This window comes from Pimephales promelas, chromosome 25, assembly GCF_988280905.1.
Source record: "Pimephales promelas chromosome 25, fPimPro1.hap1.1, whole genome shotgun sequence".
NCBI lineage: Eukaryota > Metazoa > Chordata > Actinopteri > Cypriniformes > Leuciscidae > Pimephales > Pimephales promelas.
Window position 1 is genome coordinate 19312128 of NC_142793.1, and position 15833 is coordinate 19327960.

General features: G+C 38.9%; 1 protein-coding gene across 2 annotated transcripts; it reads right to left on the reverse strand.

Annotated features, from left to right (window-relative positions):
- Positions 1–1957: 1957 nt before the first annotated feature.
- On the reverse strand, positions 1958–14344 carry ticrr (TopBP1-interacting, checkpoint, and replication regulator). 2 transcript variants are annotated; one of them, XM_039657988.2, is made up of 22 exons: positions 12850–14344; positions 12519–12771; positions 12198–12424; positions 10895–11123; positions 10657–10801; positions 9970–10106; positions 9631–9822; positions 9366–9511; positions 8728–8828; positions 8537–8627; positions 8304–8386; positions 7984–8211; positions 7814–7901; positions 6343–6421; positions 6107–6244; positions 5910–6000; positions 5723–5781; positions 5502–5636; positions 5207–5352; positions 3079–5104; positions 2871–2984; positions 1958–2530 (listed from the first exon to the last, which is right to left on the reverse strand). In XM_039657988.2, exons 1-22 carry the CDS (start codon positions 13531–13533, stop codon positions 2436–2438), a joined length of 5487 nt encoding a protein of 1828 aa, XP_039513922.2. In that variant the 5' UTR covers positions 13534–14344; the 3' UTR covers positions 1958–2435. The 2 variants fall into 2 exon arrangements, with proteins under 2 accessions (XP_039513922.2, XP_039513921.2); XM_039657987.2 differs by having other exon boundaries at positions 8728–8831; positions 12850–14343.
- Between the last annotated feature and the right edge of the window lie 1489 nt (positions 14345–15833).

Consider the following 15833-nt stretch of genomic DNA (forward strand, 5'->3'; position numbering starts at 1 on the left):
ATTTAGCTGGAAAATGTTTGGGAATAAATGGGTTAACCTACGTTCACCATATGCCTGAATTAGGCCTAACCCTTGAGACAGATTCATGGTATTTACTGGTCTTAGTTGGCATGAAACTGGAAATCCCCAGTTTAAATCGTTCCACTCGGATACTTTGCAAAAACCATGTGAAATAAACAAGAGAATTACTGTCGGCAAAACGAACAAAAGCCTGTATAATAATCCCTAACTTTTTTGTACAGCAAGGCCATTATTGTGAGATTAAATCAGTGTTTAAGTGATGCAAGCCAATGCCATTGAGTGAATTGCAGACTGTGGATAACATTTCTTAAGCATTGCAGTGCAAACGTGGAATGTTTGAACAAGCATTATCCATGTCAAAGTAGACCCTAGAAAACTGAATGACACACTATTTCTTTATGAACAGTCTGCTCAAATATGCATATTTCAAATAAAATTCTAAAGCTTACCTGATACTTTTTTAATCCGCTGAAGTTGGTCTTGTCTTCTGAAGTGCAGGAGGAACCAGGAACAAGGGCAATGCTTTTGCTTTCTTCAATACATCAGAGCAGAAATAGGTGTGCCTTCTTTATTACAGTGCCATGGGTTGGCAAGACTTCCTTCTGTTTGACCTGCCACCGAGCACTGTGCCACTCATTCATTGGCTGGCTAATGCTGCTCAATGTTTCCATGGGAACAAAATCACGACTGGATTTCTTATCTGTATTCAGTGTCATCAGAGCCAGGCAAGAGATAATGAACCCACGAAAGGTTCAAAGGTCACTGTGAGGATCGGATAAATGACACGTACCTTTACAGAAGAACATCATTACCTTAAAGGGTCATGAAGACACATTTTTTTTAAATTGATATGTACAGGTTGCACATCAATAAAAATCAAATGAACAAGTAAATCTATGCAAAACAGTAAGAACATAACATTCAGCTTAAGCCCATTTATTATATATATATATATATATATATATATATATATATATATATATATATATATATAGGGGCGGAGCGAGGGGGTGGCTAATCGGGCTTAAGCCCCGAATGTTTTGTCAAAAGCCCCGAATCTTTTAGGTTTTTAAAAATAAATTTAACTTGTTTTCATTTTCTCAGTCTTTCTGACTGGAGCGGCAAAAAATGTAAAAAAAAAAAATCTCTATTACCGTGCGTCTCTTTCTTTTTACCATTTTACTGCAGCATTTTAGAGAAATGTCACATTATTCGCATTCAGAGGCACATAAATACCTCGTTTCTAATAAGTAGAAAATAATAAAGGTTATTTCTTATAGGGAACGTCCCATACTCCTCATATCAAACCATTTTATTGTATATCAAACCGTTTGATTAGTAGATTGAACCTAAGTTCTAGCACTCGTCCACAACTTTGCTCACTGAGAAAAGCCCAGAATTTCAGTTATTGTTCAGCAGTGTGAGCACGCGAGAGAGAAGCGCTCTTCAGTCTTCTCCTCAATAGCGTCATTAAAGCACCCAATTTATGCTGCAAAATAGGCCTATTTTAACTTTTGATTAATAAAATGTTCTGCTATAAAAGTTTCTAATATATTTAAAGCTATATTCCATTTAAAATGTAGGCTACTTTTTACATAATTACGCTTTGCCTTCAATACATGTCCCTTTGCGCCACCTGGTGGTCATTTCGCGACCGACTATGAAATACGCCTGGTTGCCGCGGCGGTAAGTGGCATTCTGGTTGTCCACCTACTGTATAAACGTTTCAGCGGGGTTCTACTCTGGGAACGTTTTATTTTTATTACATTTTATGAATTAAACCTCTCGTAAACATACTTTATCACTAAAAAAATTGAAAGATGCAAATTCCAAGTATGGGTTGTTGTCATCCTTGTCCTTCACTAATAAAACTTCATTAGATGTTCAGATATTTCACTAGGTTTTTTAAAAAAAAAAAAACATCTGCATGCATAGATTTTAGAACAACAGTGTCTTTATTAAAATAATCTGTTTAACATTTACATTTATTTCACATTATGACAAGATGTTGCAAGCTAGCTGCCAAACCGTTAAAAAAACATGCAACATGAAAAATACACAGTACAATGAGCACAAATAAATAAAGCACCAACAAATGGAACAAACAAAAGCAATTAGAGCTTAATTTAATTACATTGAAACATGTAAAATAAATGTTTCCACCTTATTTTCACAATTAAATGTTCAGATCAGATTAGTTTAAACTTCTCCGAGTTATACTGTACCTATCTGATGCCATATGTAACATCTGTATAATACACAAAGAGTACAAAATATACAATATTGGGTAATGCATTATTATAAATGAGACAAAAAGTCAGCTAAAACAGACAATAAAACTTGTTTTAAAAAAAAGTGTTTGATTTTCTAAAAGAAAGTGAATGCGAGATAAGGAAACCAAAAGTATGACATACTTAGTCTAGCAGTTTCTTTCGGCTGTAAGTCTTACAAAGCGTCCTTCGCCTTTTCGGTTGGCAAAGGGGAGATATATTCAGCTCAGCCTTTGATGCTGTAGGGAGAAAGTATAAATTATGCTATCACTAACATAAATGCTTAAAATAAGTAAAAACAGATCTAATATTTTCCTCAATTGGGACAGGACTTGTTTATTTTTGGCTATTTTGCTAATTTCATTCAGAAGATAATAAAAATCACAACGAAGCAATGGTGAAAGAGCGTTGAGATTAAGAAAAATCTTGATCCAGAACTTTTGTGACCCCGAAAGAACACTAAAGCTCAATGTGAAGGTGATGCACATGCAATAAGCTGGGTGAAAGACCATGCCTAATTCAACAAATACAAGTTGAGCTAAAACAAAGTTCCAGCTGACAAAAAAATTGTTGACTTACCATTAAATTGTGATGACTCATTGATTACAGCTGATTTTTTGTATAACAGAGGTGACTGAGTGAGAGCGAAGATTCCACTGGCAGACACAGGTTTCTTTACTGTAGGGGTGTTCACTGCAAGACATTCAAATGACAACGTTTACAGACAAGTTACATAAATAAACAAGGAACAAGGAACTATAAATTGCATTTATAAGTTTTACTGTACCTTTTATGCTATTCCATGCAAACTGTTCAGACTTCGTAGGATCCCCAGCATCACACTCTTGAACCACAGTCTCGGTCCAGTCCATGCCTTCTGGTGAGCACTGATGGTCCCTCACTTGGCTTGATCTCAAACCCAGTTTTCTTTGACTGACTGGGGTGCTCAGCGACTCTTTGAGTTCTTCCACCCCCTGAATATGGAAAACCCCTTCAAGTTCTGGGTCCTCCAATCCCCCAGGCTTTTCCAGGAGAGGAACCCCTTTGATGACCTGCTCTTTGGTCCCGCAAGTCTCGATTCGAGCCCTTTTCTTGCGAGGCCAACTATTGAGGTTCTCTGGGGTCGACCATCCTCTGCTTTGAGGAGATGGAGTCAGTGGGGTCGCCAAAGGGGATTGGCTACTTGCCGGATACCGTGTGGGAGTGATCGACTGACATATGTATGTCTGTACACCATTCCCAGGTGTACCTTTGGCAGGGGTTACTCGACTGCAGAGTGACGGAGATAAGCAGCCAGGATGTCTAGAACACTGTGCAAGAGGGCCGTCAACTTGTGGCGCCTTCACATTTGACATGTTACGGTGCGCAAAATGTGAGGCCATGCCTTTTGTTGCATCATCTGCACTGAAAGAATCGGTCCGTCTTAACTTGAGTTTAGGCAGACCTGACGCCTGCATTTCCATTTCCACTTCGTAAGTAAGTGGTTGTGGTGTGGACTTCTTTCCACATGCAGGAGTTCGCCTTGTTCTAGGGGTGGAAATCTTTGGTGTTCCCGAGGGATATCCAAGACGTGCTTCTGCTTCTCGTTGGCGCCGGTCTGGAGTTTGACGGAAGCCATAGCTTCGATTCACTGTTGTTTCAGACGGGGTGGCGTGTGTGCCTTCAAATTCAAAAACCTCTGAAGGTCTAGTGTGTTTCCTTGAGAAAGCGATGTTCATCTTAATTCCCCCTATCAGCTGGGTCTTCACCACTGAGGCCTCCGATATATCAATGCTTTCATCATCTGTGGTAACGCTGAATTCAGAGCAATCAAACTGCTGGGAGTCAGAAGATGATGCCTCTTCCGTTTTTCCATGGTTGGTTTCAATTTGTGCAATTAATTTATCCTCCTGTGGATATTTTCCTACATTATTGATGGATGAACTTCTTTGATGGCTGATATCTGATCTAGAAGGACTCGGTGATGGTGATGCACTTGATTTTGCTACAGCCAAAGACAGACCTTTAAAGGGTGAAGGGCAAGTACCTGCAATGGGTCGAGACTTGTTAGAAGGGGACAAGGACACTTTAATAGGTGTCCTACTGGAGCGAGTGCATATCCTGTGTGCTGGGCTAGGGCTTTTTATGGGCGTTTGTAAATTTGGTTTAAGTGGTGAAACGCAAAAAGGAAATGGTCTGGAATCAGACTGTTGTGAGTCAACAGAGGCAAACTGATCAGACTCTTCAGCACTCTGGCAAGGTAAGCTCAGTGTTCTTCTCATCTTTCCCAATCTCGTGATGGACTGAGATGTTTCAAGATCAAGATTTCCAGGAATTTCAAGTGCCCTAGGCATCAGTCCAGGAGATGCCTTAGATTTCCTTTGGGGCACCTTGTCAGGCGTTTTGAAAACTGTTCTTTCCTCTGGGCTGCTGTTCTTGCCAGGTGTAATCAGCCTTGGTGAGTATCTTTTTGAAAACATCGGAGACTCCGGCACATTCTTTGGGTTTTCCGACAGGTGTTTACGTGGAGATGGAGACCATGTCACATTCTTTTTTGGCGTTCTTCCACCTGGGCTCGTCAGCCAAGCGCCGTTTGGAGAAACACAATTCAACAGGCTTTTCATTGGAGTCTTGAGGATCCCTTTCAGTGGGCTTTTCTTAGGTGTCTCTATCCCCATATTCTTCACAACAGGCGAGCGAAAGGGGGTCCCTCGCAGAATCATCCCATTCTCCCCAACTGTCTGGCTTGGAGTTCTTGGGGACCGAGGGGTTCTACACCCAGCTGCAGATCCTTGTGGATCAGATCTTAACTTCTGTGGAGTTTTATGATGACTCTGGGGAAAAAAAAGGATCTCATTAATGCAAAGGAGATGACAGACTTGTTCTTTTGGTATTCCATGTTATTACAATCAATTGCAAAACAAAAGGGATTTTACCTCAAAAACTGCAGAGCTAAGTGACAACTCTTTGCTGCCATGACCTTCTGAAGAGGATGCTGTAGTGTGCCGTAGGTGACCAGGGGACTGGGTAGCACCAAAAAGAAGCCGAACTGGTGACCTAACAGAACTAACATCAAATCCACCTGCAAAATGGAGACAAGGCTACTGTAAAGCAATGGTGTTAAGGTGTATGCTGTGGCATTCTCAGAGGAAGCATTTTCATGTCTAGTAGCTTATTGACATGTGGTCTATTTTTAGTTTCACTAAATTTCTTTCACTATTTCCTGCTCACCTTTGCCCTCAGAAGGGCAGAGTTGAGAAGAGGAAATGGCACGGTCCAGGTTTCGTGAACGTGGCTGTGAGCTTGAATAGAACACGCTGGAATGTCTCCTGGTAAGGCTTTTAATTCTTGGGCTCCTTCTTAAATCTAAGAAAAAATTATTTATTAGAGCACCTTATATTAGTAAGAGGTTACTCTGTTTGACATTGTGGCAAAATCTTAAAGACACCAACCAGCAGCAGGTTTGACAGGAGACTCCTCAATAATGCACACATCAGATTCTCCAGATCTCCTGTGACCAAGAGGGAAATAGAAACACAGAATATTTAAATTCTAACCTGGATGGACACCCTAACCCTTCCCATACAAATAAACAAATATAGTGACAATTTGAAAATAATTCTAAGTCTTAGGACTCACCTGCCAGTCCTTTGCCGGTGAAGTAAGCGATTGGACACCTGCTTATGCTGTGGTGTCTCAGATACTTTCTTTGTCAGAAGAGTGTGCCGTTCTGAAATTCAAAGGTTTTAAGATTCAAGTTAGCACACTACAGTGGTGATTTATGAAACAATCTCTCACTATCAAAAAAAAAAAACCAAAAAAAAAACAAACATTACCATTATCTTCCATATTTGAACACTTGCGTTTCTTGAGTCCTTCTACCGCTGACACAGACTGGCTTCTTGGCATTTTGGATGATTTTGATGGCGATACGGTCACTTGGTTGAAGAGATTTCTCCTTACCTTTGTTACCTCTGTGAACAAAATAGGTTACAACAACAGATCACAACAACTATTTAAGTAGCTCGACCATAGGACAGCATGAAGACTAAAATGAGATGACCTTAATTACCTTGAACTGCTTGCTTTGGTGGTGGTGGTGGTTCTTCCACAGCAGGTTTTTCTACTGGGACACAGAGTTTTGGCTTTGCCTGAAATTCCCCAAATAGGTACTTTAGTATTTTGGTTCTTCAAACTAGGGATGTCTATTTACAAAAATGTTATTTAATGGTCAATTAAAAGAGTATTTGTTAACTTTAATACTGCAAGATGCGCCTACTGCCTACTCATTAGCTGTTTCGTAGTGACGTAGATACGAAACATTGGCATATTGACCAGACGGAAGTGTAAACTTGAAGTCTAGAACACATTCAAATACTTCAGCTGAATAACATCATGTCGAGAAGACGGTGTGTTCTACATTGCAAAGACTGTTCAGCCACTTGTTTTCATTGCCCAGGGACGAGCATGTGAAGAATCAGTGGTTAGAGTTCATATTTGCAACGATACCACAACAGTATAGCCAGAACCTTGTTTTCTCATCATTTTAATGACAAATCATTCAAAAACATAAATGAATTCAAATGTGGATTCGCAAGCCGGTTGTTCCCAAAGGAGGGCTCAGTATCCAGTGTATATGGATCCGGTTCGTCCTCCTCCAAATCACAATCTGGAAGTATTATTAATAATGTTTGCTGTTATGTTTTCTGTAGCATGCACAATATAGTTATATTTTGGTGTGTGTTGTGTACACTCCACGCAGCTTCTAAGCGAGGTAAAGTTAGTTTTGTTTTTGATATTCCACAGACATTCACTGAAAAATGGCAATTACCTCCTAAACGACTTAGCCAAATATGACTTCGTTCTATATAATAAGCATTGTCCCTCAAAATCCGCCGCAATTTGAGTTTCACCGGGAAAGCTCGCTCTTGACGGAGACACGAGTAAGGGACCGTGTGGAAAGTGCACTTTTTCTGACACATTTGTTCAAACACGGTATACAATTTTCAACACTTGACAAGCTATAAACCTGGTTATGGGCGTTCCGTTGCCGACAATCTCTGCCTACGGTTTACCAATAACAACTGACTGGGTCATTTGACCAATCGCAGCAGATTCGCGTCACACAAAGGAGGTGTTTGGGAAAATGAATCGTCAAACGAATCATTTGGGAGTCGTTGATCAAATCAGTTAAAAAAAATGCATATTATAAGACAAATAAAGTGTTTTTTATCCTTGCATGCATGTTAAACTGTTTTTGGGAACTATTGAAACAAAAATAGGAACATTTCAAATGCTATGATAGGAGCTAGAACCTAGAGTTCTAATGATGGTGTTCAACTATAACTGTCTGTCTTACGGTTATATAATAACCGTCAAACACCTAATGAACACATGCTATTTTTACCCCTGAAGCGGGGGTAAAGTTATTAACAACGAATAATCGACCACTGATAAATCGTTAGCATCCCCACTTCATTACAAGACACTGGTTATAAAATAATACCGTAAAAGAAATGGGGGAAAAAAAAAAAAAAACTCACCAGGCGGGTGGACTTTCTTGGCATTTCTATCTGTCGAAGTGCTTGAGGAGCCTCAGTCATGCTTTTGTGGCGTGTGATCATGTTCTTTCTGCAAAAATGAGAAAAAAACAGGTTATATATCCACTTAGATACAAAGCACTTGAAAAAATTACATTATTTCTGACAATCACCTCCTCTTCTTAGCAGAGCGATTGCGGAGTTCCTCCAGATAATCTCCAATACTGGATATGTTGCTCTGTGTGGCAGAGAAAGGTGAGGAACTCACAGACACACTGTCTTTAGCCAAAGACTCATCACTGAAGAAATCAGAAGGCAGGACTGCAATGAGCGCCTCGGGCAACTGAGTTCCTAAACTGTGGTACACGTCTGCCAGGACCTTAGGGATGCTGTTCAGGTACCTGGGAGATACCACATCAGAGATCACATCTCATGAATTGCATTCAATTTGCATTTCCATTAAAATTCCTGAATCGCTGATACGTTAACTTACGAGGGCAGAACTTCATCCTGCATAAACTTGGATAAGTAGACAGCATCTTTACTCCGGGAGATAATCCGGAACATATCAGCCACCTTAATTTAACATGAAAGGAAAAGAAAATCAATCAAGATTTCACTATAAACCACACAAGATTTCTGCATGCAAGTCCATAATGACTTTGATGCATAGTTAAACTATAGAATACGACATTAGAGGTTTTTAAATGTTTATTGTCTCCTTACATCCTCCACTCTTTGTTCAACAACCTCATCCTCGTCTTGTTGTTCTGGTTGTCTGCACAACTCAAGTCTAAGAACTGCTTGCAGCTGGCATCTGTATAAGGAATAATGTTTTGAAGTTATACATTTATTACATTGACATTATCAATATGAAGGTATGTTTCAATATTACTGTTTTTTGTCTGAATACTTACTCCCTGATTTTACTTTCTTCATCTGAAGAATTTCCATAAAGCTGACGAATAGACTGACAGGATTTCAATAGATGATTCTGGACCAAATCCAAGAATGATACCTGCTGAGAAATGGTTAAATGTACGGTTAAATGAAAATTTGTATAAAAAGCCCCTTTTTCTCGTGAAGTTCATTACGGTCTTTGCCAAACAAAAAACAACATTTCTTGAAAGATTACATGAATTCGGTCTTCACCAAACTAGCATAACCAATAAACCAGTGGTTCTCAACTCCACTCCTCGGGACCCACATTTTGTGTGTCTCTCTCATCTGACACACTCAGTTCAGTTCATAGAGTCTAACAAGCTGATGTGTTAACTAAGGGAGACATACACAATATGCAGAGCAGTTGAAAACCACTGGAATAAACCACCATATCAACAACATGCAACTCTTAGAAGCAATTATTTATTAACATTTATTTTGAAAACATTTTCAACACAGGTAGTTTAACATTTCTGACTTTATAAATGCAAAATAAACTAAAAGTAAGACACATTATACACATGCACACAGCATATGGAGACCATGTTTTGAAGGTGTCTGCAGCCAGAAAACAGAGCTGTGTGATTCTGATGCAAGTGTTGTTCTGACTCACCTCCACGTCAGTGTTAGTTTTGACAAATGCCTTTACAAATGAAAGCAAATCCTGGACCTGAGAGAGAACAGACACAGATCTGTTCTCCACAGCTTTCTGATAAGTGAGTCCCAGGTGTGAGAGCAGCTCTTCCTCACTGCTGAAGCCTGTATGAAAGTCCATGAACATTACCATTAACACTTTATTTACTCAAGTTCGGATGATTATATCCATTTACATATTTATTATATCCATTTAAAAACCCATTTTTTTATTGTCTACTCACACATGAGGCTAGGCTTGGTGCGATCCCCAGAGCATCTCTTGCCCCCTTTTTCAGCCCCTATGGCAGATCTAGCAGAGCTGCTATCAGCCTGAGTCTTTTGAGCTTTCACATTCAAGCGAGCAAAATTCAGCATCTGTAGAGAGCGACTCATGGTCTTCATCTTCTGTCTTACTGGTGTGCATTGTGTACCTCCTAAAAAGAGCAGATTAAGACATGGGTAAAAATAAAAAAAGCAGTGAATCTGTCAGTTGTTTATTCATGATATCTGTATTAAAAACACTGCAAATATTTAGTAAATACTCAATGTATCGATCCCCTCATAATGCAATTGGTACATACTTTTTTTGGACCTCAGGTTGCCACTGGATCCAGCTATGTTGCTCTGATAGAGCTCCGAGAGACTGCTGGTGATCTCCTGCTGAGTATCCGAGTACTCCTCTCCCTGCTCCTCTACCTCAGGAGCTGCATGCAGGAGCCTGTACATGTAAAACAGATATTTTAGAACTAGAACAAAAATAGACCATGACAAAAAAAAAAACAATATGTGCCACCTTTTTTTGTAGAAATTTTAAATGGGGCATGTGATGATTTTTAATGTTTTCCTTTAGTGTGTAATGCATCTGTTTGTGTATGTATAAGATCTGCATAGGCTTCCACAAAAGGGATTTATTCTAACAGAAAACACTGCTCCAAACCTGCCTAAAACACAGGAGAACAGGACATTTAAGAAAGACTGGGAATAGAGGTACAGTGATAATCTACAGTATGTGAAAATGTGTTTTTGAACATTAAAGCATTATAAACTATTCTATTACACCCAATAACCAAAATAATGAACATAGGACACCTTTCATGCCATATCAGCAGTTGAGACTTTTTTCATGGCAAGAGCAGTGTTACATAGGATATGTATGAATACAAAAAAATAAACCAAAAAAAAAAAAAAAAACAGATTAAAAAGACAAAAAGACCTTAAGAGATCTTACTAAATAATATTATATATAAAACAATTCCAAAATTCCAAACCTCATTGATTCCATTAAGTTGGAGCTTATTCCTGACTGGTCAGACAAAGGAAACCAACCCTCAACCACCCCATTTCTCCTTGAACAAGACCCTTGCTTGAGCTCTTGATCGGCCCAGTCAGGAACTAACGGTATCTTCGCTTGATCTGGAAAGCACAAGAACATTATTTTTAAAATAAGATCAAAACCTCATGCCCACTGCACAAAAAACCCCAATTACTTCAGATAAAACAAAACACCTGAGCAATCCTCTTCCTCCATGATGTCATACATGACATTGAGAACACTGCTGACAACATCAGGTAAGTCACTAGAAATGTCTGTAGTGTCCAAAGAAACCAGGTCTGCGGGCAGGAGCTGGTCTTCCTGAGTAACCAGGGGCTGAAGCACAGTGAGCTGAGCCGTGCAGGAGGAGAGCACCGACAGCACCGCTGAACACAACACACCTCCTTCACTCACTTCTGCTAGCTGTGTAAATACAGTCAAAAAATATTATTCTCAAGATTTGTGCATTTTATGCTAACATCACCTGTCATGAAACATAAACTGCTCTTGCATTTCTTTGCACAACTTAAACACGTACACAGATTCGAATATTAAGCAAAAGGCCACAACATGCATTACATTAAGGGTCCCCTATTACATTGAGTGCCTAAAATAAAATGCATCTTAAAATAGCATTCTTTTATATACTTAGCTAAGATTACACTTTTAAAATAAACCAGTTATCCCGTAAGCAAAAATGTTTATTAGTCTAACTGTAATTGTACAGTAAATGTATAATTTTACCATAAATTATATAGCACTACATGGGACTCCAATCATATTTCATAGCTGCCTGGAACCATCCTACAGAGTACATCAGTGCCCGTCCCCTTTTTCAGCTGGAAGTATTTTTTTTTATTCAGTTTTCCCAAAGGGATTTTGAAATAGTCTTTGTTAAAGAGTTATGAGCCATAAACCAAGCCAATCACCTACGAAGTGAATCACAACACTACAAACACTAATTTGAAGCAAAAAAGTTTTGGAAAATCAGACAAAGGTACAAGACTGTGTACTTAACGGCTTTAGGGGGGGAAAGAACTACAATCCCATGAAGCATTGCGAGCAGCATAATCAAATAAAACGATGGAGAGGGAGATATATAAAACAAATAATAAATAATACAAATGTTGATTGTATGTATAAAAACAACATATTTTACGTTTATTGACAAAAATTCATAATATACAAACATTTCAGTTGAGACATCTTGCTTGATTCTACTCTCTGAACACATCTTGCTTGATTCTACTCTCTGAATTTTCTGTACAGCATCATGGGTAATATTCACCAGGAATTCCACATTTAAACATGATTATTATAAAAAAATAATGCAGGCTGGTGGCTTCAGCAGATGCAAATACCATGGATTAACAAAGGTTTATAAGTTCTCGTTCAAAATCAATTTCCTTCTGGAAAACAATGAATGGAGTTTTTACTTCCGGGAATTGGACTGTTGCACTCTATAATAAAACAACATAAAATTTTAGGTCATTTTACCATGGCAGATCCTCCAGTGGACAGGTCCTTCAAGTGCTGAAACACCTCCTGTCTCAGTTCAGCATCTGGGCACTGAAGTATCCAGCTCTCTGAGGCTGGACGTGAGAGGGAGATGGTGTCGAAGTCCTGCAGGACACCTCTGAGAATCACATCCACAGGAACACGCAGAAACCTCTGCCTGCATGATACCGGCTCCAGCGTAACGTTAAAGGAACGCCTGTTTCCATCTGCCACAAAAAGATTCAAAGTAGTTATTAATTAATTACAACTAATAATAGAATTATTAAGTCAATAAAAATGCACCAGAGACATCATATTTACCCGCAATCCAGGAAAGCGAACCACTCAAAGGAGGAAACACTTGTTGGTGCATTGTTTCAGAAAACTGAAGGTAGCCATTGATGAAATCTATAGGAAAGGCATCTAGTCCCAAAGCCAGTGAATGGCTTACACCGGGATGCTTGTCCATCGGTGGCAAGCCAGGAGACAGCATGGGCACCACTCGTCCACCAACCTGAAGGAGAAGCTCTGCCAATGTGTCTGTGCCGGTGTAGTCCTCCACCAAATGATGAGCCTGGTTAAAAATAACATACTGTAGTCAAAAACACTGAAGTAAACACTTTTTTCTAAACTCTACGAGAGCACCGCTTACCTTCAATATACCCGAATCAGCCCAATGAAGCACGACTTTGCGTTGCACAAGCATATCTATGAGACCTTTGGGCAGAACCTGCTCATGTATGTCTCTATGATGTCTACTGTCAACACTACGGATGGCCAAGTAGTCATCCAACTCAGCTTTGGACCGTGGACATTCAGATATGACAAAAAGGACATTTCTGTCAAGGCTTAACATGTCATAGTCCTGCAGAGGGATATTTCTGCAATTTCGACTGGACCTTCTTGGTCTCAGTGTCACCTTGGTGGGAGAGGTGAGATCAGGTCTATCCCACTGGAAGTCTAGGAGGATCTCTTTCAAGGCATTTTGGACACAACTAGCTGGGCTGGGTTTCAGTTTATGAGACCTTTCCCGACTTCTGGGTGACTTTCCTTCTAGGCTGAATTTGACAAGCAGTTCCTCTTCGAAATCACTGAATACCTTCTCCTGGAGTTCCTTGAAATCAGATCCTCTGCTTATAAGTGTTGCACTTTTCACATTCCTTGAGTAGAAGAATTTATACCCCCATCGCACTTTTTCCACTCCATATTTGTGTCCCAAACTGAGCAGGACTTTCAGTATCCAGTGTTTGAGGTGATTTAGATAGGCACTTGTCGTGTTGATCCCCTGTTGTCGATAATCCACATCGATGGCAAAAACAACATTCTGAGAGGCCATTACTGCACTTACAAGGCAGTCATGCACAATATTATCGCAAATGGTAACGTTACACGTTTAGAAGTCGATTAGACAGAGAAACAGAGGCGAAACCAGTCTTTTAAAATGTCAATAAACTCATTTGAACGTTAAACGAGCAACATCTCACGAGAAGCTGATGCGAACGAACACACACGTAACGTTACGCTATTTTTCTCAACACGAGTCATCATTAATGTCGCCGTTGAGCATAAACAACCCAAAACAGTTTGTAATGAACTACGTCTATCTAAAATACACAGTTAAAAATAACGGAAAATATATAAAAACAGCATTTTGAAAGTATTGTTTTGTTAAACTTATGGGTTTCCGTTAGCCATCGTTTTTCTTCTCTGCCTTAAACTCTTCGCGCTTCAGAATTCGTTGACTGTCATTGGCTGGAGTAAACGAACTTTAAAAACGTCATTCATTTCTCTTTGTGTGATAGGTCCAAAGAGCTCCATTCGTAAAAAATACAACGACGTCAATCGTTTCTCGCTTCGTGATTGGTCCACTGTCAAGTCAATAAAATTGCTTCTTCTCGTGCGTAGTATACAGTGCGTTTTCATGTGTTACTGGCATCTACTGGACAGAAGTCAAAGTTGAAAAGTGATTCAAATTTGAGTTTTGTTTTATTGTCATATTCAATCATATGAGTATCTGAACAGTGCCTAAGAAAAAACGTATGAGCAGGAATACCACAGAAAATTAGTTTAGTGTTATAAACTAATATAATGTGTGTAACTAATATTGTGGTTTGTGTGTGATTATTAATGTTATTTTATTATGTTTTGTTATATATTGTTTATTATTTATTTTTAAAATTGTATTATACTTTTCTTTTTATAATTTTGCTTTAGTTTTGTATATTTGGCAATATACATTATAGTAACAACATGCTATGAAATTGGTGCACATTATGACAAACCAATACACAATTTCATGTTTTATTCAAAATACTGCTTTTATTTTCACTTTTACAGTTTGTATGCCACATGAAAATAAGAGTAAGAGTACAGGATATTTGTAAAAGATAAGATATTAGTAAAAGATATTGATCTCGAGGTCAGTGACCTACTCATGGTGTGTGGCCATGCTACTTTTAAATAAATATGGTGAGTTGACAGCATATTTTTTTATATGAGCAGTATTCAAAGGGGTCTCCTTACAATATATTTCTCAGAAATGAGTTTTGTCTCTCACTCAGCCTCCCAAATGATTGTATACTCAGGATGCAGAAACCATTAATGGATTGAGTTGAAGTTCTTATGTTTTTTATCTTTGAATAATCAAGACATTTGGCCACTTAGTTTGTTGCCTTTACAGCATTAGTCATTGGGTCTGTTGAGGATAAAAACATAAAAGAGAACAAGTTGACTTCTGACTAATGGCTCTTTGACCCAGACAGTTTAAAAAAAAAATCTAACAAAGGAATGTTGTTTCTTTTAACGTTTCTCCATCCACAAAACAAAAAGTGACAGCTTTACAATCCATCTGAATTAAAACCAAAAACTGCCCCTTTATCTTTAATACAACTTAGTATAAACTTTAATAACTAGCTTAAATGTTCATTTAATGCCCCTCCCCCCATTGCAGATTAGAATTTACAGGGTAAAGGGCAGGATAAAATAAGAACAGATTTTACATAGCAAGCCAATGGAGAATAGACGTGTTTAATTTGGCAAATACAAAACCCTCTATTGGTTATCTCTGCGTCACAACACAAAATGAAAATGTCAGCAGAGCATTTAAAAGAAGGCCCAGATACGTTTCCAGTCATAATCAGAGAAACAAGATAACATTTCAACAAATGTCAGAAACTTGACCGCATCGAAAACCTCCGTGCATCTATCCAGAGCAGAATTAGACGGCTGTTTATATGACAAATATGAAGAGCAGCACCATATATCACGCACACAGTATCGATCCGTTTATTTTCCCTGAAACATATATTAATAATTCTTTCCATGGCAGCAATTACCAACCTCCTCATTGATGGTTTGAGGAAATGAGAGTGTGTTAAATAGGTTACCCTCTGTTCATTCAGCATCCTTGTCTCCATCAGGTCAAAGAGAGACAGACATTGGGAGAACAAGGGCAATATGGTGCTTCCAGTTATGTGCTTTTGGTTCTGACCCAAAGCCCAAAGGATTCTGCTTCGTGGTGAATGAGAATGTAGGTCAGGGATTCAGCAAACAAATGCTTTTGCAGACAGAACCCAGACAGCCTTGAACAGAATGAGAAGGAAAAGTCAGGTGAATAAGCAATGAATTGCATTCAAA